Source organism: Callorhinus ursinus, unplaced genomic scaffold, assembly GCF_003265705.2.
Source record: "Callorhinus ursinus isolate GAN/ISIS: 27379988/994484 unplaced genomic scaffold, GSC_fseal_2.0 scaffold4, whole genome shotgun sequence".
Lineage (NCBI taxonomy): Eukaryota > Metazoa > Chordata > Mammalia > Carnivora > Otariidae > Callorhinus > Callorhinus ursinus.
The window spans coordinates 20,607,253-20,633,532 of record NW_027397066.1 but is presented as its reverse complement, the minus strand read 5'-3'; the positions used below and the strand labels follow the sequence as shown (position 1 = coordinate 20,633,532).

At 46.2% G+C, this 26,280-nt stretch overlaps 1 protein-coding gene across 3 annotated transcripts in view; it reads left to right on the top strand.

The window, feature by feature from the left end:
* Window positions 1-26,280, top strand: part of SEL1L3 (SEL1L family member 3) — a 100,148-nt gene that overhangs the window by 32,510 nt on the left and 41,358 nt on the right. For all 3 annotated transcript variants that reach the window (XM_025886929.2, XM_025886926.2, XM_025886927.2), the window contains exons 7-11: window positions 4,426-4,558; window positions 6,413-6,545; window positions 8,072-8,212; window positions 19,424-19,635; window positions 20,830-21,009. In XM_025886929.2, the coding sequence (XP_025742714.1) occupies window positions 4,426-4,558; window positions 6,413-6,545; window positions 8,072-8,212; window positions 19,424-19,635; window positions 20,830-21,009 (799 nt within the window). The remainder of the gene's footprint in view (window positions 1-4,425; window positions 4,559-6,412; window positions 6,546-8,071; window positions 8,213-19,423; window positions 19,636-20,829; window positions 21,010-26,280) is intronic.

Genomic DNA, 26,280 nt, shown 5'->3' with positions numbered 1-26,280 from the left:
AAGAAGTCACATTTGAGATGATAATTACTCTAAGGGGGGAGAGGGATGGCTAATTTGAAGCTCTTAAGTTTCCCTACTAAAGAACTGTCAAGCTGGAGCTGTTTTCTAATTCTGAGTGAGATTTATTTAACAACCTCGGAGATTTGTTTGGGCTGCCGGAGCTTGGCAGTTATAAACCGAGGCGGTCTCCTATGTCCAGATGAGAGTAAAGATAGTTTGCCAGTGTGTCTGAGGTTTCCAAAAGTGACGGCTTAGGCTTTGGAACTGTCTAGCTCAGCTTTTATGTCTGTGAAATTGATGATCATCAAACAGGGCACACACGGTACAAGGAAGTGCTTGCAATCTTTGTGCAGCCACGGAGGGGATTTTAGAGGAGAAAAATCTAGAGGCTCCGAGGTGGATGGAGAGCAGGCTGGAGAGATTTCCTATTTAGCTCTTCCTTTTGGGTTCCCAGACCCAATTCCAAGATGCAGGAGGGCTTCCCTCCTACCCACACCAAGCAATTCTGAGACATCAGCAGGGTGTCCAAGAATTCAACTCAACTCCACCACTTTCCCAGAGATAGTATCAGATGCCACAGGGGAAGGGTCAGTCCTACAAGATGACCCCCACCCCTGCTTCAGACGCCAGTTACAAGCCCCAGACTGGAGATTAGAGGTTCCAGGGACCTCCTCCTTAGGTTCTTTTGATTTGCTAGAGCAGCTCCCATAACTCAGGGAAGTACTTACTTACATTTACCCGTTTATTAAAGGATCTGATATAGGATACTAATCAACAGCCAGGTGAAGAGACATGGGGTGACGGCTGGGAAAAGGGCACAGAACTCCCATGCCCTCTCCAGGTGTGCCACTCTCCCCAGCCTCCATGTGGTCACCAACCTTGAGGCTCTCCCCCAGTCCTTTAAGGTTGTTTTTATTTTTAAGATTTTATTTTATTTATTTGTCAGAGAGAGAGAGCACAAGCAGAGGGAGTGGCAGGCAGAGGGAGAAGCAGGCTCTCCGCTGAGCAAGGAGCCTGATGGGGTACTTGATCCCAGGACCCTGGCATTGTGACCTGAGCAGAAAGCAGATGCTCAACCGACTGAGCCACCCAGATGTCCCAGTCCTTTAGGGTTTTTATGGAGGCATCATTACATAGTCATGGTTGACTAAGACATTGGCCATTGGCTGATTCAACCTGCAGCCCTTCTCCCCTCCCTGGAGGTTGGGGAGTAGAACTAAAAGTTTCAGTCCTCTAGTCACTTCGTTGGTCTGCCTGGGAACCAGCCTCCGCCTTTGGGTGGAGTCAGCTTCTTTAATATAACAAAAGACATCTTTACTACTTTTCAACACTTAGGAAGTCCCAGGGGTTTGGGAAGCATTGTGAGCCAGGAACTGTGGACAAAGACCAAATATATATTCCTTTTTTTTTTTTAAGCTTCTATTTATTTATTTGACAGAGAGAGAGAGAAAGCGAGAAAGGGAACACAAGCAGGGGGTGTGGAAGAGGGAGAAGCAGGCTTTCTGCTGAGCAGGGAGCCCGATGCGGGGCTCGATCCCAGGACCCTGGGATCATGACCTGAGCTGAAGGCAGACGCTTAATGACTGAGCCACCCAGGCGCCCCAACCTTTTTTTTTTTAAGATTTATTTTTTTTGGAGGGGGGGAAGCACACACGTGCGAATGAGTGGAGGAAGGGGCAGAGGGGGAGAGAGAGAGAGAGAGAGAGAGAGAGAGAGAATCTGAAGCAGGCTTCACACTGAGTGGAGAGCCCGGCGCAGGGCTCAGTCTCACAACCCCGAGATCGTGACCTGAGCCGAAATCAAGAGTCGGACGCTTAACCGACTGAGCCACCCACGTGCCCCCAAATATATATTTCTTATAAGCCACGATGTTGCAGTTGTATTATGATAATGATAAAAAAATTACAATCCAGTACCATAGGGACCAAGTAATTTGTTGATTATGAAAAACTCAGTTAAAGCAAAGATCCATTTAAAAAGATACTTACCATAAACATTTTATTTTAATTAGAAAAACAGAAATGTACATTCATCTACCAATCTTTCCAGATAGGGCCTTTCCTTTGTTCCGAATCTACCGATTGGAGTTCCCTGTGGTCTTTCTTGCATAAACAGCACCCAATTCTTGTTTCTTACAAATGGAAAGAAAACAAAGATCCCTGTGAAACTATCAAAGCCAAGATATATCTAGATTTCTTCCATTTTTTTCGAATCTTTTACTCTTGTCCTAATTCCACACTTTTTAAGCAACCGTTCTTTTCTGAGTCAACCCAAAATATATTCAACTTAATTGTTACAGAATGAACAACGCTTTCTTCCCAATCCATATTTTATTGAATGACATAATAGTTCATTAAATTGTATAATTACAATGACCATACAGTTGGCACTGTCAGGTTTGGTACAGACATTTCTCATTCTTACTTAGCATGCAGTCCCACAGTGGATTAGGTTAATATTATAACAGTAGTTAACAGTTATGGTGCCTACTATGTGCCAGGCACTGTTCTAAATGCTCTGTTTAAATATTAGTTTATTTAATCCTCACAACAGCCCAGTAGGTATGTACTGTTATCATCTCTATTTAAACAATGGGAAGACGAAGGATCCAGAGAGTAGGCGCCAGCCTTCGAGGACCCAGCACATTGCAGGGATAGCCAGCAGGTGCGCTGGTGAGTTGGTTGAGCCGAGTTCCATTAAGAGAGCATCTATTGTAGAAGTTTTGTATCCCTTAAGTGCCAGGTATTACGTCGTCGTGAGGGTGGCTGGAATGTTAAGTCTTTCTACGGTCTTGAAAAACAAGATCAATTCACAGCTCTCGGAGATAATAACTTTGTGGTCCCAGTGGAAAATAAAGGGAAGGACCATCAAGCCTGAGATTCTGAAAAGAAAAATATCAGGGGAAGAAGCACTCCTTTTCCATTTTAGTCGCATTCGTGTAAAGCTAATTTCTAAGCATTCACTTCTGCTGCCGTCTGTTGATGTTGTCAGTCTTCTTCCTTCTCGCTTTCATCTTCCTGTCCAGCCAGGCGCACCTGCTAGGGTTCGGGTTCCTTGGTAACAGGCAGTACATCCCCTCTCCTGGGATAACCCCACGTTGCTTGGCTTCTCTGGTCTAACTGCTGGTGTCTTGCTCTGTTGTCCCTGTTGGCATCACCCTGGCCCATTGCTTTTGTGACTTGCTGGGCTCCTGGCGGCTTGCCTGACATTTTGTTTTCTTTCCGTCTGCTTCCATCTGCCCTCTGCCTTCCCTGGCTCTTTCTTCTTTGCCTAGCTTCTCACTTGATGCTTGTCTTGACCCCCTCCCTCCAACCTGCTGTCTACGTAGGCTCTGATTCCACCTTGTTCACCTATCCTATTTTAGTTTTAAAATAGGCAATAAGTGTGCCTCTTTAAAAAAAGTCAAAACTATATGAAAAGATATACAGTTAGATGTCTTGTTCCTACCTCTGCCCCCATCCACTCCATGCCCTGGGGAAATACTATTATTAATTTCTTGCAGTATATACTTAGAGTTTTTAAAATGCAAATACAAAAAAAAATCCATTTTCCTCTTTCTTGGATAAAAAGTATATGCTCTTTGTTCCACTTTTGTTTTTCTTTTTTTCACTTAATATATTAGAGATCTCTCCAGGTCAGTACACAGAGCCCTCTGTTCCTTTTCTAAGCTATATATGAAAAAAAGGTTCACATTTAGGGTCCATTGGATGGCTTTGGGCCAGTCCTCCCTGACAGACGCCTGGGGTTGTCCAGTCTTTAGTGAGTATAAACAATGCAACAAGGAATACTTTGTGCATTTTATTCGTGCTGGCCCATTTTCCCCTCCATTTTCCTTCCTGTTCCTTCAAGTCTTTCAGTACAAGGCTCTGGTGTTCAGCCTCTTCCTCCTTACTCCGAATTATCCCTCGGTTCTTATCTAATAGGATATGTTGTTAGTTTTCCTTTGCAGCCACCTTCTATCCAGTCAACATATCCATTCAACAAGGTGGTTTTTTTTTTCTTTTAGAGCAAAACTGTTCCAATTAAGACTAGTGATTCCAAAGGTTTCCAATTCCAAACAATTTTACCAATATCAAAAGCCGGCAGGTACCAGGGATTTACGACGGGCCAGGCACTCTGCTGGGCATAAGGCTTTACATTTCACGAGTCCTCCTAAGAATCTAATTATTGAGGAACTAATTTGCTAATGAGAAAACTCGGTCTCAGAGAAGGTAAAGGACAGGTCCAAGGTCACACAGTTGGAAAATAACAGAGTTGGGATCCTAGCCCAAGTGTGTCTGACCCCACCATTGTCTTATCTGCTAGAACTCAGCATGAAGGACTGGAGAAATTTGGGGGTGTGAGAAAGGAGGGTCAATGAAAGAAACTCTTTTTTAAAGATCTGGTTCAGACCAAGAGCTCTGTTAACTCTTTATTCTTCTGTAGCTTCAGAGAGGATTTCTATTATAATGACACTGCTGGATACTTCATTATTGGAGGGAGCAGGTATGTGGCCGGCATTGAAGGGTTTTTCGGACCCCTGAAGTACTATCGTCTCCACACTCTGCACCCTGCACAGGTGAGCCCCGGGCATTGAGAAGCTACTGGGTGTTCATGCATGATGGGTGTGTGGCTCCAGCATGTGGAACCTCCTGTAAACAAAAGATATACCCAAGCTGGACCTCACATTGGCTTTGTCATCAAACGTAATTAATGTGGAGGCTTTTCCCCCAGCAAACTCGAGAATAGATTTCTGTTAAGGTTTGGTTCATTTAGTACTCATAAAATGGAAACCATTTACTTCCTCTGTTTTAATAACTACTAGCTTAATTATAGAGTAGATTTTTATCAGGTTGTTGCCTATCCAGTGATTAAGCTAATGAAAGGAGAGAATCTTAGTTATTTGGTAGAGCTTCTTTTATGTGCTATTATTTAAAGTATCTGAAGAAGAGACACTCTAGCAAATGAAAATCTTGGTTCTGTTCGCTGCTGTCTTCAGACACGCAGGCCTTGGGCTCCCACTGGGGTGGGTTGGCTGGACTTGTAGACATTGTGGAGGACCGAAGCTGCTACACCGTGACCCTTGCCTCCAAAACCCACCCACAGATGGGCTTGTCCAGCTCTCCAGGCCCGCTCCCCCAGGGCTGCTGCAGGGAGACGAGGACCGCCCACCTTTACAGAGGTGTCTTTTTCTGCCTTGGTAAGGAGATCACCAGATACCTGAACAAGGAACCTTAGTGCATTCCCATGACCCTGCGGGATTTGTTCTGGGGAAAGCAGGAGTCATTAGGCAAAGTAAAGGAAGAACAATGCATAGCCCTACTATCCATGGGTCCATCTCAGAGCCCCTACAGAGAAACCTCTATGAAGAGGAAAACAAAGAAATTAATGTATTCTTTTTGCAACAAATACTTCCAAAGCACCAGCTATGTGCCAGGCCCTGTGCTTGTGCTGAGGTGTCCGCGATGATGAAGATGGCCGCTCTCAAACTTTTTTTGAAGGTGATTCACATCAGAAATCTGTGTGATTAAAAAAAGAAAGAAAAGAAGAAATCTATTAACATCATGAGCACACGTATACACATACATGTATATATTATATATATGTATAAAATAAGAAACCAAAACAAAGATTTTACTAAGAATAAGGCCCTTCCCATGTTAGATGCACTCTGCTATTTTGTGTTCTATTTTATGTATCTATACACACACACACACATATATGTATATATAAATCAGTGCTGGTTACAACCTGCTGAAATAATTTCTTGACCCTCTAATGCGTCACAACCTGCATTTTGAAAACCAACAAGTTGAGATAAGGCCTCTGTTTTTGCGAAGCTCCCTGTCTGGGTCTTAAACACCAAAGTCATGAAGGAACTCAGTACATGTGCTAATTCACATGCGAGTGTTTTGGGTCGCTGAGGTGGGAACATCCGCATCAGCACACACGGGAGAGGGGGCTGTTAAGGAAGCCGCCCTGAAGCAATGACCTTGGACCTGACTCTTGGAGGTCGAGTAGGAGCCTGCCAAGCAGACGAAAGTGGGAGGAGGGTTCGCAGGCCGCGGCACAGCATGGGGAAGCTTGGCACTTGGCATCTCTTGGGGACTGAAGGAGAGATGAACATGATTGTTCAGGAAGAGCACACGGTGAGGGGAACAAGAGGGTGGAAGCCTGGTCTCTGGGAAATCCGGACATTTAAGAAGCTCTTGCAGAGAAGGTGCCACGGAAAGCAGTGAGTGGGAACCAGACAGAGCTTGTGTGCCCTTGAATTATACCCTCCGGTGGCTAACCCGGAGTGGATGGTCTGTGTGCAGATGAGCCATCTGGTGATACCAATGGGAGAAGGAAATCAACCCGAACACAGCTTCAGAGGTATCAATGGGAGCTTGATGACAATTGTTGTTCATTCGATTTTCTTGCCTTCTTGTAGATTGGTAATCCCCTCCTTGAGAAGCAACTTGCTGAACAGCTCAAATTATATTATGAAAGGTGTGCTGAGGTCCAAGAAATAGTGTTTGTGTACACATCCACGGGACAGCAAGGGGGCGGGCGACAGGAAGCATGTAAGTACTGAGCTCCAGCAGGGCAATTTTTAGCTCTGCGTATTTGTGTCAACATGTTTGGCTTCTTTCTAACACGGTTAAAATAGAATATATATGACTTGAGCAGCGGGAACAGATATGACCTGGAGCCCTCCACAGATGGAGGTGGATGGCCGTGTACTGCCACCTGGATTCCAACCAGACCAACAGCCAACAGGAACCACACACCTGCCTCTTAGCTTCATCCATACGCGATTCCCTTTAAGAATACAAATGAGAGCGTGTTGAGCCTTGCATTGCATTCTTCCCGCCCATAATGGGATCTTAGGCCAGTCCAAGAAAATAAAAGTGAATTGGAAAATAAATTAATCATTAGAAATGTTTCCCCATCGGTGCACTTTTGTCTTGGACCATTAATATCTGAATATTAGCTTTCAGAAATGTAGAACAGTGACTTTGTTGTTTGGGGCTTGGTTTTATTTTTTTAATCCCTGAAATTTATTCTTTCTGGAAGACCCTGGTAATAGCCAGCAGAAGGAATGAATTTCAAAATAGACTGCTTTCAGGCCTGCTCATATTTGCCCGGGCATCCTTCACTCATACAGGGCATTCATTGATTATAAAAATCGGTTCCTGGCCTGTCTTCCAATATTCCGGCTTGGATCTAGCGCTTGTAAATTTCTCTGTGCTTAGGTCTTCTTGCTGGATACGGCGGCACTAGAGTTAGTCACATATGTTCCTTCTGGAAGAGAAATTCCTGTGGGGCCTTTGCCATCCGCAGAAGCGAATTGAGTATGGCAGTCCTGCCCACACATCACACTCTCTCCAGAGCTGAACCTCCCCATTCCAGGCTGTGCAGGGATGGGTGCCTCTGGAACACACCTCAGTCCTGTAGGGTTCACAGACCACGGTCTCCGGAAGTGAGTAGACACAGTGATAGGTAAGCCTGGAGACGCAGTGCTTTTGCAATGTAATTTAAGAACAGGCAATCCTGGTCCCCAGCTGCTGCGGGTACAGCTGACTCATCCAGAAAATATGATGCTGTCAGAAGAGGGGGAAGATACATAGGAATAGTAATATCCCAAACAGGAAAGAAACTGATTTTGATAACTGATGTAATTTCAGGAGAGATCCTCTGAGTTGAAAGGCCATGCTGATCTGTTTGGTGCCATGGAAAGGTTTTCCTAACACCCACTGCCTTGCCTCCCTGGGGGTCCTTGTGCTTTGCTCCTCAACTCACACTGCCAACAAAATGGCCTAGATATTGGCCTCCTGGGGAACAGTCTGAGGCCAGCTGCTCATTCTGTAGAATTATTCTACAGCCATCAGCAACTTTGGCACATTTCCCTTGGACATGGCTTTGAATTTGTGACCTTGAGGCAGACGTATCGGAGCCGATTTCAAATCCCTAATGGACCCAAACCAACATCCAGTAACATTAAGTCTGACCTCCTATTTCTACTTCCTCTTAGGGAGGAGGGATTTAGAAGGATGAGACCTGCCCTCTCCTAAGGCGAGGGCTCTCTTGTGCTTCCCTTGGCCTGTAGGCGACCTCCGGAACTCCTACCTGGACCTGAAGCTCAGGTACGGGAGACCCTCCACGTGCAGAGCCTTCCCTTGGGAGAAGGAGCTGAGAGACCGGCACCCCAGCTTGTTCCAGACCTTGCTGGAGATGGGCTTGTGGACAGGTAAATGTGTCTTTGCCTCACCTTTGGACACTGGTTGGGAAGGCCCCCTCTTTTCCAGTTCTGCTCCCCCTCTTAGTGATGTATACCTCAAAGTGGTTTTTCACCCTAGTGTCCTAGGTTAACTTCGCATTTAAATTCTGCCCTTGTATGGCCACAACTCTCCGTGTGTCTGTGCACATTCCTGACACCTAATGCGAAAACAAATTTAGGAACCACTCCAGCCATTCTTTTAAAGCCAAGGCCACAAATGACGGCCAGAAGCCAGAGCTGGCCACCAAAGGCGATTGGTTTGGCATGTACGTTATTGTCAAAAAAAATTTTTTTATTAGTTGCTGGTATCTAAAAACTGGCTCAAAAATGCAAATGTTTAGCTTTTCTTGAAAACCCCAAAGATCTGGTAATGCCGGGCCTCCCTTCCTGCATTAGCAGTGGTTCTGGAAGTGAGAGTTGTCACAGGTGTGTTCTATCCACCGTCCCACCCCGCCCCCCCCATCCCAGCACCTCCCGCCTACTTCTTTCCTGGAGCTTACCTGCCTGGGCCCTTAGGCCCTTGAACTTGAGGTCCTGGGGTTGAAGTACACACTGCAAACAGCATCTCGGGAATCTGTCTATACTTCCCAAATGTGGCCGGCTTCTGCTTAAGCCCATCACAGTTTGGGTTGGCTTAGTAATGAAGTGCACGCTGTAGGGCCACAGGGGATCTTGAAATGACGTCTGTTAGGAAGAGGAGGGAAGCTGGAGGTGTTCAGCCCGAGGAAGGGGCTACAAAGAGGGGTGATGATAACTCTTAGTGGTGAGAGTCAACCCATGGTACTGCTGGGCATCCAACCAGAACCTTGAGTCGAGGCAGCGCAGAAACGGACTTCTGCTTCACGTAAGGACTTCCTAAGAATGTCAGTATTCAACGGAAGAGATTCCCAGCTGCAGACGGGACAAAGGGAATCTATTCTGGCCTGAAAGAATCCGAACCATACCAGTTATTTCCTCTTTCATTCATTTGGTACTTGCTGAGTGTCTGCTCCGTTACTCAGCTAGACTTCAGAGATAAGTAAAATAACACGAGGTCCCTGCCCTTAAGGGACAGACTTGAAAACAAAGAAAAATGGTGATGCATTTTCTTTAAAGATTTAATTAATTAATTAGTTAGTTAATTAATTAATTAATTTATTTATTTATTTGAGAGAGCGAGAGTATGAGTGGGGGGAGGGAGAGGAAGGGTGAAAGAATCTCAAGCAGATCCTGTGCTGAGCCTGCAGAGCCCGACTCGGGGCTCGATCTCATGACCCCGAGATCACGACCTGAGCCAAAACCAAGAGTCGGATGTTCAACTGACTGGGCCCCCCAGGAGCCCCTGGTGATGCGTTTTTAATAAAAGTGGTGGGAGTAAGTGGTAGAGTCACAAGGAAGGGAGTGGTCAGGGAAGGCTTCCTGGAAGAGGTGACACTGGGACTGATTCCTGAAGGGTCCGTGGGTGTTTGCCGGATGAGCAGGGTATCTGGGTATCGGAGGCAGAGTAGAGGCAGAGATATGGGAGCAGCACCGCCTTTGAAATGATGTGTGAGGCGTTTGGGAGGCAGGAGAAGTCCCGGAGGGTGTGATTCTGACTGCTGTTCCAACAGCATCTTGAGAGTTCGGGCTTCACCTTGTAGGTGACAGGGGCCTGTGGAAGGGTTTTAAGCAGCGGGTGGAGGTGCAATCAGACTTGGGTTTCGAGGTTACTCTGGCAGCAGCAGGAGGTTGGGGGGAAGGGAACAGGGGGGGTGTGCGGGGAAAGCAGTGGGTCTTGGCGGTCCGTGGTCCAGGCCAGGGATGCAGGCCTGAATGGGACAGGGTGGTGGGGAGAGGTTGGCTCTTAAGGCTGTGGGACCACTTGCATGCAGGCAAGGAGGCCGAGGAGCAGGAAGCCTGTGGACTCAGGGCACAGCATAACATCTGCAGCCAGGCGGCCTGTCTCCAATTTTAGCTTAGCACTTACAGGCCGTGTGGCCTTGGGCAAGTTACTCCATTTACCCGAGCCCGGTTTCCTCATCTGTGCAGTGGGAATGGGAATGGTGCCACCCTCCTAGTGTCAGCTTAAATGAATTGATGCATATAAAATAGTTGAAACAGAATCGGCATACAGGAAGCCCGGTACAAGCGGTGTTCCTCAATCTCGGCACTAGTGACATTTTGGACTGGATAATTCCTTGTTGGGGGGCCGGAGGGGAGGTCTGCCCTGTGCATTAGCTACATTTCTGGCCTCAACCCACTAGACACTAGTAGCACTCTCTCCCCTCCCATGACCCCCCTCTTGAGTTGTGAGGTCTCCAGAGTCTGCCAGATGTCCCCAAGGAGGCCAAATCTCCTGACATTGAGAACCACTGCTGTGTAAGTGTTACAGATGTTATCACCCGGCAGAGACAGTCCCCCGGTTTCCGCTGCTCACGCTGGACATGTGTGCTGGGTAGGTTAGGCTCCATGGACTGACGCCACATCCACATCCAAATCGGCTTTATGAGATTCCTGATCATATGTAAATATAGTTTTACCGACTGGGAGCAGGAGTGAATCATTTTCACAACACATTCTTTTTTTAAAGTAAATACTCTCAGTAAGAATGTTTTCATGTTATTTTTATAGCTCAGAAGTTTTGTTTATAAGAATTTAGAATTGTTTTTTTTTCCCCCTCCGTGGAGGTCTGGAAATGGAATCTAATTAAAAACCCAAATCATGAGCTCCTACACCTCACGCTGTCCCGGGTTGTGGGGCTGGGGAACTGTCACATGTCAGCACATAGTGTGTTCTGCTGACCCCTGTTAGGCCTCCGGGGGCTCCATCTGTGGTGAGAATGGGAGCCCCAAAGCCGGATTTGCCACTTTACAGCCCACTGCTGGTGCCGAACCAGCCAGCCGAGTCCTTCTGGTGCCAAGTCTGCTTACAACAGCGCCAAGGAGCGTCTCGTGAGGGGCCGTATCTGCGACCAGGGCTTCCGCTTCCCTTGGGCACCCAACCACCTGCATTCCTTTGCTCCCTCCCCTTTCCTGGAGCCGAGGAGCAGATGGGGAGATAGGGCAGGAAGGGTGGGCAAATCTCTGGAATGAACCTCAAGCCCCCATTCTGCCTTCAGCTCCTATTTTTCTAGGTTACGCCATCCTGTCGATAAGGACCGGGGAGCCTTCTGCAGAGGTTGGGCATACACTCCTCATTGAAGTTCATCTCTCTGCCTGGCGCACTGCCCTTGCTTGGGGCTATCACAGTGCCCTCCTGCTAACCCTGGAGAGAGACTGGTGGTGTACATTGTGTTCAGTTTCTAACAAGGCTGAGCAAAATGCAGAACATTTGACTTTGTAAATTGAGAGAAAAAGAAAACATATTTTTAATGTATCTTTACTCGGGTCTCCTATAAAAGGAATAGTCATAGACCAGTGTGGCTATAGATCCATTCCTGGTTCCTCCCAGGTTCATCTTGCCGTAAGTGTCTATCTGGCTCTGGAGCGCTTTGGACAACTCTAGTTAATATGAACTATGTCTACATTCTCTTTTCTCCTGTTGCCCCGAGCTATCCCATCCTGTTGACTAGTAGACTTTATTAGAACATCCTCATCATCTTATATTTTTCATACCTGAGATAAGCTCTGGGAATGGAGTCAAGGATCAGATGTTCGGTGCTTGGAATTCTGGCTGCAGGAACTCAGTGGGTGCAGGAAGAGAGACAAGGAATTTAACTGTGTGAGAAACATCTTTGGTTGTTCATGTCACGACCTTCCATCCATTCGTTCACTCAACAGAGGTTGACCAAGTGCCCCCCGTGGGCCAGCATAGGACAAAAATGGGGCCATGTTTTGAACGAGAGTTTTTTACATAAATAGAAAGAGAAACGTCAGCTCCATTGTTCCTACCAAGGGAATTAATTTGTGGAATTATTTTTTCCCCCGGCATTTTGAAAAAAAAGACCACTTAAGACAGTGGCCTGTGATTTCTGGTTCTTTGCGACAGAGTCTTTTTTTTTTTTTTTTTTTTTGTGAGCAGCCTATCTGCACATACACGGCCCACTCCACTTCCAGGCCACTACACGTGCGTGTTCCAGACCTCAGAGTGTTGTTCCCCTGCACTGTGTGATTTCAGGCGGATCGTCTGCTCTCTCGCTAAGCCAACAACACACTTCGAAGGAGTGATGAGAACATTGCAGGGGGTGGACAATCGGGAACAGTGGCTTCATACACAGCTAGTAGGGAGTGGATAGCTGAGTTCCCTGTAGCCGGCCTAGCGAGCTCAGGAGTGGCCAGCACCGCTCCATTATTCCCGAAGGTCTGAGCTGTATTTTCCTACTGCAAAAGAGAATCACCAACTATTTGTACCCTCACTCTTTAAGGACTATAATTAAAAATATTTTTTGTGGTAAAAATACATGTAATATAAAATTCTCCATCGTAACCATCTTTATGTTTACTTTTCAGTAGTGTTAAGTATATCCACCTCATTGCACAGATCTCTAGAACTTTCTCACCTTGTAAAACTGTACCCATTAAACAACAGCTCCCCTTTCCCCCTCCCCACAGCTCCTGATAAGCACTATTCTACTTTCTGTCGCCATGAACTTGCCTATTCTAGATACCTCATAGATGTGGAATCATCCAGTATCAGTCTTTTTGTGACTGGCTTATTTCACTTAGCATCATGTCCTCAAGATTGTTGTGGCAGGTGTCAGAATCTCCTTCCTTTTTAAGACTGAACAATATTCCATCATATGTATATACCACATTTTGTTGATCTGTCGATGGATACTTGGGTTGCTTCCACGTGTCGGCTATTGTGACTAGAGCTGCTATGAACGTGGGTATGCAAATACCTCTTCCAGACTCAGCTTTCAATTCCTTTGGATATAGACTCAGAGGTGGGATTACTGGGTCATATGGTAATCCTTGTGTTTCATTTTTTGAAGAATCTCATACTCTTTTTCATAGAGGCTACACCGTTTTACGTTCCCAGCAACGGCGCACAAGGGTTCCCATTTCTCTACATCCTTGCCAACGTGTGTTATTTCCTGGTTTTTTGAGAAGTAGCCATCCTCGAGGGTGTGAGATGTAATTTATGTTTGTAATTTATGTACTGGATCAAGTTTGGTTTAATGGCAATTAAGAATGATGCTCTCCTGAGTGACATAATGCTACGAAAGAGCTTCATGGACAGAGAGGCACCATATGGCTATGGGGGACCGGGTCACCTGAATAGAGCTCATCTCACTCTACCTTGAGTTATAACTATTGGATCCTGTCTGTGTCTCTTTCACTCGTGCAATCACAAGCTTGTTGAAGGGAGCATAAGAAGTATAAGTATCCCATTTACACTTCCAATTCTCCACGGTGTCTGCAATGGTGCTGGCCATGTTAGGTGCTTAGTTATCGATCCTTCTTCTAGATGACCCTACACAGCACATTTCTGTACCAGGTTCAAGGTCTATGCTAGCCAAGCCATGACAGCAATCCAGATGGATCGAGGGCTATGGGCTTATTTGCCTTCTTTCTACATTTTTCTCATTTTTTGCCCACTTCTTCAGTCTGTTCTCTCTCAGGAGCTGCCGTCCTGGTTCTGAGGCACCTCTGCAAACATAGTTCTCTTTCCCAGGTCTGCCAGCAAGCTGTTTTCCAACTCCTCCCCGTCAGCAAAAGTAGCCCAGAATCCCAGCAAAAGTAGCCCAGAATCCTTCGTAGGCACACCCATTACAAAAGAATTCCCAAAATGTAGCCCTCACGGTCCTCGCTCTCATATGCCTGTTATCGAGTTGCTGAAGTAAACAGGTGCCCGGATGTGAAACAGCCCCAAGGTTCGTGCAAACCCAGTTTGGCATCCATGGATTGGATCCCTCCAGCGCTGTGCTGGGCCCCAGGGCAACCATAATGAAAAGACTACTCCAGCCCACACAGAACTCTCTGCCAAGTGCCAGGGGTTGTGGAGGAGAGAGGCTTCTTAAATATTGACAGCTGATATGCTAACCTTGTATAAAATGCAGCTGTCCCCACTGGTGGTTCCCACTGAAGAATCACAGGACGTGTTCCTTGTCTCCCATAGTAGGCATGCCTTTGAATTAAAGATGGCAGCGTTCCTCGGGGTCCTCAGCTGCAGTGCATATAGATGTGGCACAATACCCTTCCTGCCTCCCGGCATTCCAGAACTACAGCTCTGCATCTTGAGTTCCTCGCCTGGCATGGGGATTCTGTACTGCTCTGTCCCCAAGTCCACAACTGTCCAGGCTCTGGGTGGCATCCAACAGGAGACCCCGTGTTCAAGACTTCAGGGGGACTATGCTGATTGGTCACCCTCCATGTCGTTTCCTGGGGAACCTCCAATTCTCTAGGAAAATGGCTCCTGTTAGAGCATAGAAATTGCCCTATTAGCATTTGGGCTTTTTCCAATGCTAGGATGGTAGGATTCTAGTATGCGTGCTTTTTCATTATTTAAGAGGTGTGGTGGCTATTTCTTTTACTCTCCTGTTGCAATTTCCTTGTCAAAACAGAACCCTTAGCATTCAAACACTCTTTGAATGGGGCTCCAGCATCCAGGGAGGAGAGGCGGTGGGGATGGGGGGGTTGCTGGTAAAAGGCTCAGGGGGTGCGGAGATGGTAGCGGAGGTGTGGGGTTCAAAGCCAGAGAGCTGGCTTGGGTAGGAAGGAGGGGGGAAAGCTGCAAAGACTGAGGTGCCGGCGGGGTGCAAGGGCAGGGCCAGGTGAGTGGGAGAGGTGAGCTGGCCGGCAGGCCCCTGTGGGCACCTGCCCTGAGGCCGGAACTGTTCACTCTCTTCCCTCCCTTCCTACTGGACTGGGCACGTCTGAGCCCACGGGAGCTGTGGCTACAGGAAGTCCAAGGTCTGCCGGCAAATGCGTCTCGGGAGGAGGCCGGGTCTGAGGTGGGCTCGCCTCCCAGGGCTGACCACCTGCATCCTGCCCCTCTCATTGCTGTTTTTGTTCCCGGCCAGCCTTGCCCCGGCTTAGGAGCGCCGAGTGCAGAGTTAGAGGAGGTCCCCCACTAGATACCGAGGGGCTGTTGGCCTTAACTGTTCACTTCTAGCTGTTCTTATTTTTGCCAACAACCGCAATGTGTATTTGGAAACACTAAAATGCAGAGCACGGAAATGGTAGACATACAGTAATGTTTCTTGGTAACACCTGGATACCGTGTCCTTTAAGAGCTATTTTCAGTGTCGTTCATTGAAAAAACTTCATCTTTATTTTTATTTAGGAAAGCATACGTTATCTTTTTTTTTAAGCAACTACACAGAAGCACAGAGAAGAAAACAGAGAGGGCCACACTTTTCCTGCCCAGAGGTCCCCTGATGGCAGTCCTGAGGGTGGGGCGGGGTGGGGGGATGGAGAAGGGAGGGAGAGAAATGACAGGACAAACCTGGAAAACTTGCAAACCGAAGAGTACAAGCAGTTTACTTTTTTTTTTCTTTTAAATTTATTTATCTATTTTAGAGAAAGAGAGAACTGGAGGGGCCGGTTGGGGGGGGGTGGCAAAGGGAGAGACAAAGACTCACCACTGAGGAGCATGGACAAAGGACGCAGATCACCACTTGAGCCCAAAATCAAGAGTCCGAAGCCCAACGCACGGAACCACCCAAGCGCCCCAAGCAGTTTACTTTTGAGAAATAAGCCACCTCCTTGGGGCTCTGGGGCTCAGGGGATCAGAATGCAAATCAGGAATATGCTGTGGTTTTTTTTTTTTTTAAGGAGTAAGCCGGGTGAGAGCTTCCTTTTCTGGTTAAATGACATTTTCTCCTTTCACTTCTTCTTCCTTTTCCAACTTGTACTTTGGACGCGTTCCACCTTTTGGAAGCTTGAAACTAAAAATGACTTTCCTATCGATGCCCCCCGTGCCTCTCACGAGGAAGGAGTCTGCCTCTCCCCTGAATTCTCAGTCAGAGGCCCACTCCAGCTCCCCAGCAAGGGCCCACCTTCTCATTTTCTGCTTTTTGCCTCCGTTGATGATGAGCCCGCCAATGGCCACCTCATGGTATCGGTATTGCTGTAGAAAAGCAAAACCAACAATGCCATGCTCCTGGGGAAATAGGAAGAGTTAAGGAGTGGAGTGGGGGCGCTGGGCTTTTGTTTCCTTAGCTTCTGGGGCAGGAAGCCAGGAAATGGGAACATGGCTCCTTCTTCTATTGTGTTTGTTTGTTTCTTTACGCCATTCATCTCCATAAACAAGGCATGATTTTTAGTTACAGATTGACTAGAAAAAAAATGCATATGCTAAACCAGATGGGTGAAATTAACAGTTTCATTAAACTAATTTTGAAATTGCCAGTTTTACAGACTCACCAGTGGTAGCATGCATGGCTTTGCTTTTCTGCCGCAGTTGGAACTTGAACTTTAAAGAATACGCAAAAAGAGCAGTTTGACTTTAGACTTATTTTTTTTATTACATTCACTAGTGCGGAAAATTGTTTAGATTCTTTTGCAGAGGAAATACTGATTGGTAATATTTGGGTGTGAGGAGAGTTAGGAGTTTTAATGTGTAAAAGAAATAACAAAGCCTTTTCAGTCTGCCTTGGTTGCAGTCTGTGGGTTTTTTTGTGCTAAAGCTTTGAGCTTTGTGAAGGATTCCCCTTTTGCTCTTTATTCTCCAGCAATCCCAGCTACCTGGGCACTCTTGCTAATGATTTCTGGGGTTCTGTGCCAGGGGTCAGCTGGGGCAAGTGTTTCATTTGGAGCTTCATTTGGTTTGGAGTTTCCTCTCTCCTCTGAGCCCACAAAGCCCATGTCTGTGGGTACTCAGGCAAAACTCATCATCTTGGTTAGGTGTTTGGCAGAACAGGTGAGGTGGGGATGAATCATTAACAAAATGTTAATGTTGCTTTGCTCGGAATGTGCACAGAGAGGCATATCTGAGATGGGTACATATTTAGAAGTAAATATATGAATGAGTAGGATTTATTTTGCAACTGCATCCAAGTGCTGCGGTGCATACTAAATCCAGTGGAGAAGGTTGGTTCTTATCCTGTCTAATGGTTGGGTAGGATGGAATTCTCTCAACTATTCAAAGGGAAAATCCAAAATGAGATCCCCAGACTCCTGGTGGAAAAGGGGGTTATTATTCAGATATATCCCAACAGACGAGCAGAGGGAAATGTTCAGGGATGTTCATTGCCGTGTTGTTGGTTATAGCAAAATCACTGGAAGCAACCCAAGGGTCTAAAAATAGAGAATTGGTTGGGGACACAGCACTGCTATAGAATGCAACACTAGCGAAGCCTTAGAAAGAATGGGCTTCTGACAGCCACAGACAAATACCCATGATACGTGGTTAATTTAAGCAAAAAAGTTGAGGGTCAGAATTGTAGGAGCTTTTGTGGAAGAAAATGCATGTGTATCAATACAGATAGATGTGTATATGAGTTACAGTCTGTGCAAAGGGAAAAGTCTGGAAGCATGCACACCAGGCTTTTAACAATGCTTGTCTTCACTATTAAAAAAGGGTTAGGAGAGAGGGCACTTCTGGTTTTATTTTATACAAATCTTCATTGTTTGATTTTTTTTTAAACAAGCAGCTATTTCTTTAGAGATTAAAAAATACAGAAAGAGAAGCAAATTCCATGTGTTCAGCGAGGTGATTTTTTTCAGCACCTATTGCTTGGGATCGAGAGAGTAAAAGCAGACCCAGCTGTTGCTTCTTGGAATCTAGAAGGCTGGGGTGAGGGGTTCCAGGAGCCAGGAGATGAGACTGCCTTGGCTCCGGGCAGGGGTGGGCTCCTTCCCCGCAGCTCGGCAAGTGGAGGCACGTGTCCTCCACTCAGGGGGCAGCCAGCCTGCTTGTGTGCCCAAAAGGACTGACACCAGCTCATAACCAATGGCTTGGCTTTCACATTTTCATCCTTGGATCCCACTGGCCTCTGTTTTTAGCATGGACTCTGCAAGGGACTTGCCCTTAAATAAATCCGATCTCAGACCTGCCCATTTCAGTTTTCCCACATTGGAAACTCATTTCTGTTCACTCCTTAATGGAGTGCTGATAGAATGAGTCTCTTGTTGCCCCCCTGAAAGTTATTAGTAACATTTTAATTTTGGATAGAATGAAGACAAGAAAAATGTTGGACATAACAACTTTTAGGCAGATACAATTTTAGTCTTAAATAAGATGACCATGTCTCTTTACATGTAAACAATATCTATACAATCCTCCTGGTCTTTTGAAACGTAGCATCTAATAGATACACAGAATAGAAAGTAAACATTTGTTGCCTAAATCAATGAACAAGAGAGATGAACCATGTAAACCACTTTGAACTATTAGAAGACCATCACCCCCTTACGTTATAAAGCCATATAACTTGCTAGTTTGGGCTTAAATGTTTATCAGATTTATGGGATGGTTAGGTGAAAGGAAACACCATACCGCTGAAGGCAGCTGCATAGAGAAGGGTCTACCGAGAGTGGTAAGGTACTTAGTAAGACATCTGGTTGCCTGTTCATCAGCAGGTCGGTGTAGCAGAGTTAAGTAGGAATGGCTTTCGTGACCTGCAAAGCTGAACTCAAAACTGGGCTCAGCCACTTGACAGGTTTTGTTAATGTTGGACTGGTTAGATGACATCTCCAGGCTTCAAACTCCTCATTGGAAAAATAAGGACACTAAAAATAGTACCTACCTCATAAAATTGTTCGGATTACATGACATAATTTGCATAAGACACCTAATCCAGTATTTGGCATTTTGTAAGCCCTCCATAAAAGTTGACTCGTTCCTTTTATTGTATTTAGAAACCCTCAAGAAAAACTGGAGGCGAAAGATAAGAAAGCATCTCAAAATAAGGTTCTTTTGTGCAACTTTTTAGAGCCACACCTAGGAACGATTTTTTGAGATAAAACACATTCTTCTTCCGAGAGTCGTAGAGGGAAAAAAAGTCTCTCTGGAACTTTCGGTGGTCCTGATTTGGTGGTGAGTTACACTGAGTAAATTACTCTCTGGAGGCACTTTCTCAACTATATAAGGCACATCCTTTTTCCCAGGATACTAGGCTGTCATTTAGTGCCAAAGAAGAAGCTATTTGCAGAATGACACCATGACATCCCCAAAGGGTTTAATTTACCTCCCTGGAAGGTGGTATATTTCAAGGCACTGCAGAACCAGCCATATTAATAACTCAGGTGGTTTAATTGGCTTTTCCCTCTTCTTTCTAAAGCCACGTCGATCCCATGGTAATTAATCGTGTGTGCTGTGAATTGTGGTTATTTACAGTGCCAAGGAACCGAAATGAATCTGTATTAGAAATCGGCAGGAGGATGTTTGAAAAGGCTGTAAAGAGACTCTCCAGTGCTGATGGTCTTCACCAAATTAGCTCTGTTGTCCCCTTTCTGATGGATTCTAGCTGCTGTGGATACCATAAAGCATCCTACTACCTCGCAGTCTTTTATGAAACTGGATTAAACCTGCCTCGGGATCAGCTGCAGGTAGAGTATTTCATGGGTTCCAGGAACATCAATCACCTGCGTTATATTTGCAGAGTAATGCTCTCATACCGCAGGTAGAAACCGGACATGTTCATGCTCCATGGAGTGCCTTAAAAATCTTGACACTCAAGAAAAACATCCTAGAGCTATGTTAAGTACAGGATCTTCTGTCTTCAGTGAGTGAGAAAAGGCGCTTCCTTCCTGGACGCAAGCTGGGGGATATGATTGGCATACTCTAAGGAAGAGTTGGGGCAGGGCTTACCAGAATCCCACTCCTTCGAGAATAGGTGCCTCTCACCCAATTCTTATAACTACCTAACTACTCTGGCTGAAGGACCATTATCTCTCATGACTATTTAGCTAAATGAAGTCATTTGGACCTCTCAGCAAAGTATTGTCACATCCAGCCTTCTGCCATCAATACAAAAGCCATACCAGACTGTTTCATTTGTGGTTCTGAGACCCAAGTAGTTACGCAACTTGCTAAACATTTGGGATCCCATTTTTAGTAAGTGCTATGGGTGGTTCCTGATCACTTTTAATTTTCAGATCTGCACGTAAGATTGTTCGTCCTGGATTTGAAGAGACTCCGGTTGTTTAAACCTGCCCAGGTGGTTCCATATTCCTTCTAAGTGCTTTCCTGAGTCCCACAAAGGTAGAATAGTGGGGAAGATTCTAACCTTGTCTCTGTCACAAAGTGGCTGGTTGGCCGTAGTCTCTCTCTCTCTCCCCTCTTTCCTCAACTATGAAATGAGGCTGTTGGGCTAGCTGATCTCTAAAGACCCTCCTCAACACTAACATTCTGAGAGTGTAAGATGAGGACATGGCCACCGTTCATATCATCTTCCATAGATAACGTAACTGAAGCACACCAGGGGTCCTTAGAACAGTTGGCAGATACACAAGAAGATTCTATGAGAGAAATTGGGGGATGACCCCTGTTTTCACTGAGTGAAGGGCAGAAGTCGAGGAATCATAGTATTGGGCATTAAGAAGGACAGAGAGCTAGAATTTGTGAACCATTGGAAAGTTGCTGTGGCTTCTTTTCTAAAGATTGTTTTTAAAGGCATGTTAACATGTTTCTGGAATGACCAGGTTCATATATAGGGACGGGGCCAGATGACCTTTCAATGTTAGGATTTTATGACCTTTTGCTACAATCCTGTGAACACTTGGTCAATTTTTTCCTAACAGGGCATGTTGTATAGTTTGGTAGGAGGCCAGGGCAGTGAGAGGCTGTCTTCAATGAATCTTGGATACAAACACTACCAGGGTATTGACAACTACCCCCTGGACTGGGAGCTGTCCTATGCCTACTACAGCAATATTGCCACGAAGACACCCCTTGACCAGCACACGCTACAGGGAGATCAGGTAAGAGAAAGAAGTGGGTGGAGATGGTCATGGCCCTGTTTAGTGGGGCTTCCTGAACAATCTTATACAGTGTCTGCACCTGTGGCTGGCTCATTTTCAGGTCTTCAGAGGTTGAGCGTAATTGAATGGAGAGAAAAACTATCTTGCATTCTCCAATTCATATTTCCTGGCTGTGTTCTCAGGCTGAATGCAGGAACAACCCTACACCCGTGCATGAAAAGCTTTTCATGAGCGGGAGGACTAGCATGGGAAGAATAGATTTGGCCCTGGACAGATTTCGATTTTGCAAAAAATGTGTACCAGAAACATAGATACGTTTTCTTTGTTCCAAGGTCGTGTGAGGGGGTGGGTGTGGAGGTGTTAGGGGTTGGGTCAAATTGAGTGGGGGGAATAAGCCAAGGGCTCCTATCAATGTGTAACCAGCAAGCAGGGTCTGCGGCACAAGGAAGCAAGCTCCATCCCCAGCTATGTTCCCAGTGCCGGGCACCTGATGGTTTGCTGGATCAACTGATGGTTTGCTTTGAGGACCATGAATAAAAGAGTATAAGTAGAAGTGATAGTGTAAGAATTCAAGGGAAGCTGCCTCTAGTTGAGGCAGGTCTGCATTCGGTGGGAGCAGACCATGGCAGGGTTGGCTTCTTGGAATGTATTTGTATATATCCTCTTTATCTAGGAAGGATTTAAGAGGTTTCAATGGCCATAGCCCTTGAGGTGGTCAAGTTGAGAGGAAAGGCAAGCCGTCTCTACTAGGAGGTGGCAATTTTTTCTCTGTAAAGGGCCAGGTAGTAAATACTTCAGGATTTGCTCATACAGCCTCTGCCAGGGACAATATATAAGCAAACGGAGAGCCTGGGTTTGTGTAGCTGTCAATAGTGCGTAAACTTCATGGCTGGATTTGGCCCCAGAGGAGGCCATAAACTCTTGGTTTTCCCTGCTTCTGTTTGATGAGCCCAGGGGATACTCCCGGCTAGGTCAGGATTGTGGAACCTTAGCCTCAGCGGCTAACTGGGAACTCATCCACTCACTGGTCCCCAGCGCTGCTTCTGGATTGCACTCAGAAATCCGCAGTGCAGAAAAGTTGCACTTTGATGATCGGAAATGGATGGTGCCGGAAAGGAAATCTACAGTGGTTGCCGTATGGTTTTGACTCAACGGTATATGCTGTCGGTGACCATTAAACATGAGTCAAACCATAAAACACCAAATGGCTATCTATAGAGATGTTCTAATTCCTTCAGGAAACAGTGGTTTCTCCTGAATAAACTTACACAATCTCATCATTATCGTTTGTATTCTATCAGTGTATATAAGCTATGCGCAAAATTGGACTTTAGTTGGATAGGAATTAATTTATGAATTGATGAAGTTGTTGTTTTTTTTAGAAAGGAATTATTCTGAAAAAAAACAACAACAACAACAACAAAAAACCCATCCATACAAAAAGCAAGCCACAAAGTCATACTGTGGTTGTTCTACTCAGCCTGAATGTGTTAATAATGTCCTCTATGTGTACATTATACTTTTAAGAATTCTAATTCAGCATAAATTAGCAATGGGAAGTGGTATGTTGCTAACAAGCTCCTTTTCTTTTGAAGATTTGGCACATGCAATGTTACGATTATGAAAGAAAATGTTTAATTGATCAGAACCAGGGAAAATGAATAGAGGAGATCCATCTTGCAGCTGAAAGTTGTATGATTAAGAATCACAGATAGGAATTATACCGTTAGGAGAGTTGTATCCTCGCTCATTTTCTTAGGAATGTGTAATTAATGGCTTCTTGAGAATTTAAGCAGGTGTCATATATTGATTTAAATGTCCTTTTGTTGAGAAATCTATTAATTCACCAGCAGCATGTAACAAATGAGGAGATATGGAAAGCCAGACCTTTAATTAACAAACCAAGGATCTGTCAGTAACTCCTTCCTCGATTCTTGCTTCATTTTCTCTTTTATGTAACTCGTGGTTCACATCATTTCATCTTCTTTATTAGTAATCTTGCTTCATGTCACTTCTGTATGATTTAGCGGGACTCTGCCTCAGGTGAAAGAGAAAGAAGATGGTAGGTTTTGTTTGTTTTTGTGGCTTAATCGTGAATGAGTTTCTTTCATTCTCTCTGCTCCTGGGAATGTGCTTTTCCACAAGGTTTGGTCCCCGGCTTCCTCGCTCTGCACCTGCTAGAGGGGCAGGGGTCTCATCCACACCCCTGGTGTCAGCTGCTTTCCACGTACTGATGACACTCAGACCTTCCTCTCCAGCTTTTCTCACGCACCCCCAACTACAATCATAACACACCGTGCAGGCAACCCGCCACCTCCCCTCTCCATCCCCCCCAAACTCCTCCGGGGATGACACCACTGTCCATGGTGCTAGCATCCGAGTAGCCACCCTCCCCATCATCCCATCGGTTCCGGTCATCCCACCACATTCACCTGCCCGTTTCCCTCTCCTCCCATCCCATCCCTGCTGCCCCAAGCGATATTCGCCCCTTGTCATCTCTACCCTGAGCCACTGGACAGCCTCTTGTTCTGCACTGAATTATGCCCACCCCACCCTACCCCTAACTGAAGTCCTAATCCCCCAGTATCGCAGAATGTGACTCTCCTTGGAGGTAAAGGCTTTAAGGAGGTAACTCAGTTGAAATGGAGTCATTATGTGGGCCCTGGTTTAATATGGCTGGTGTCCTTACGAGAAGAGCGGAGCAGGACACGGATAAAACGGTGGGATGACCACAGGAGAACACAGTGGGAAGGTGGCTATCTGCATGGTAAGGAGAGAGGCCTTAGAAGAAACTAAGCCTGCCAATATCTTGATCTTGGACTTCTAGCCTCTAGAACTTTGAGAAAATAAATGTCTGTGGTTTATGCCGCCCGATCTGTGATGTTTGGTTGTGGCAGCCGCAGCAAATCAATACACGTCCTGACTGGTCTTTCTGTCCCTAGCTTTGTCCCACCCATTCTCTTCTCACTGAGACCAAACCAGGCTGCCCACAGTCGAGATTCTCAACCTGGTGGCACATTGAAGTCACCTGGGGGTTTAAAGAATAGCTCTGCGCAGGCTCCACCCCATAGTCTTGAAGTGACAGACTGGGGGGCCGGGACATATGTGTATATGTGTATATTTATACAGTTGACGCTGAACAACGTAAGGGTTAGAGGCACTGATCCCCCCACACAGTTAAAAGTCCACGTATAACTTTTGACTTCCCCAAACTTTACTACTAATAGCCTACTGTTGACCAGAAGCCTTACCGATAACATAAACAGTCAATTCACACATATTTTGTATGTTACATATATTATATACTATATTCTGACAATAAGGTAAGCTAGAGAAAAAATGTTATTAAGACAATCATAAAGAAAATGTATTCACAGTACCGTATTTATTGAAAAAACTCTGCATGTAGTTCAAACCTGTATGGTTCAAGCATATTTAAAAAGCTCAGATGCTCATAATGCACAGCCAGAGTTGAGAAGTGCTGACCCACAAGATCTAAGCTCAGCTGGTCGCTTGGCATAGGAGGCTTTCCTTGATCTGGTTTCTGTTTCTCCAAGCTCAGTTGTCAGTAGTCCCTGATCAGCATGTCTCCTCTAGGGACACCATACTATTGGCCACACAGTGCTGTGCACACCTCCTGGCCCTGTTTGGTCTCCTCTGTCTGGTTTGCTTCTCCACACTCGCTCCCCTTTTCCTGCCTGCTGACCCTCCTACTTGAACCCTGGGCTCAGACATCACCTCCTCCTCCAGATCTATTGTAGGGGGGCCGTGGTACCTGGGTGTACACCTGCGATTGCCCTTAGGGTGGGTGCTGTGTAGAGGGTCACGGAGCTGACTTCCCCAGGAGACTGGAGGCTCCCTGACACAGGCGACTTTTCTGTTCACATCGGTGACCCCAGTGCCCAGCATTGTGCTTGACACACAGTTGGCACCCAGGGCTTACCAATGGGATGATGGATGGGATAGGAGTGCAGCTCATCCAGCGACAAACATGAAGTTATTACACTGTCTTGCTGACTCTCTGGTGATTTCTGAAGCGACCAGTGCTCACTGTGGACTGCAAGCGCCCAGAGCACTTGGCCCTTCTCACATTGAGGCTTTCTGCGTGGGATCCCCTGTTTGAGAATCTCGGGTACTTATCCTTACAGCAGATATTTCTCCATTCTTACTTTAATAAAATCCCTAAACTGTTAAATCTTAACAAAGAAAACACACACCCTCTCTTGGGAGCCAAGCATCATAGCTGACTTTAAACACCCCGCGAGGCAGGTTCCTACTGGTGTTTCCCACGGGCCATGCGGGAAGTTGGCGGAGGTAGGGGGTTTAAGTGTAGACTCTGAAACTGCCCCGCTCCTGAGTCCCCGGGGGTTGGCTGAACCGTTGTATCTCACAACTCCAGAGAACGCAGGTGTTCGAGAAAATGCGAGCTCCCCAGTTGCAAAGTCAGAGGGGGTTTTCAAATTCCTGCCCTTTCTGTCTTCCTTCCTGTCTCCGTCTATCTCTGTCTCTGTCTGTCTCTCTCATGTTTCCCTTGCTCTCTTTGCCTCTTTTCTTTCTCTCTCCTCCTCTGTTCCTGTCTCCACCACTTCCCTTGCCCTCCACAACCCCTGCCCACACTCCCCTCTGCCCTGCCCTGTGCCCTGCTCTGTGCTCAACGGCAGATAGCTGATATGGTGTGAGCACAGCCCTTGTAGCCTGCAGGCTGAGCAGAGGGGAAGGGGGTAACGCAGGTGAAAGTCAGTGTCTGGGACAGTGTGGCCTCTCCTCTGACAATGGATGCAGGGGCTCTGAGGACAGCACAGTCTCCAGACAGTGGACCTCCTCTGACCTGGTCAGCAGTACGGGATCGGCACTGTTCATTCTAGAGACCTTGATTTATAACACAACAACAAAAAGAACCCCTCAGAAGCCACAAAAATCACAGCACTGGCTGGGGTGGGGCCTCTGGGTCCCTGCCCACCTCTACCCAGCTCTGGCCGCCACCCACCCACCCTGTTGCCTCTGCACACCACAGCTTCTTCCTGGTTTGGTCAGGTTTCCATCTGAAACATCATTCTCTGGTCACCAAGTAATGTTTCAAATGAACGAACCAACCACCAAGCATTGCTTCCTTGTAGGGGTTGTCTCTTCATCGGATGTCTTTGTGGGTGGTCAGCTTTCACAGAAGGTCCCAGGCACGTGGCTCTGACATGGTGATAGGTGCTGCCATAGTGATCCCAGCACTATGGAGAAGCAGCCAACTGCCTGGGCATGGCGGACAGTTGAGGCGTG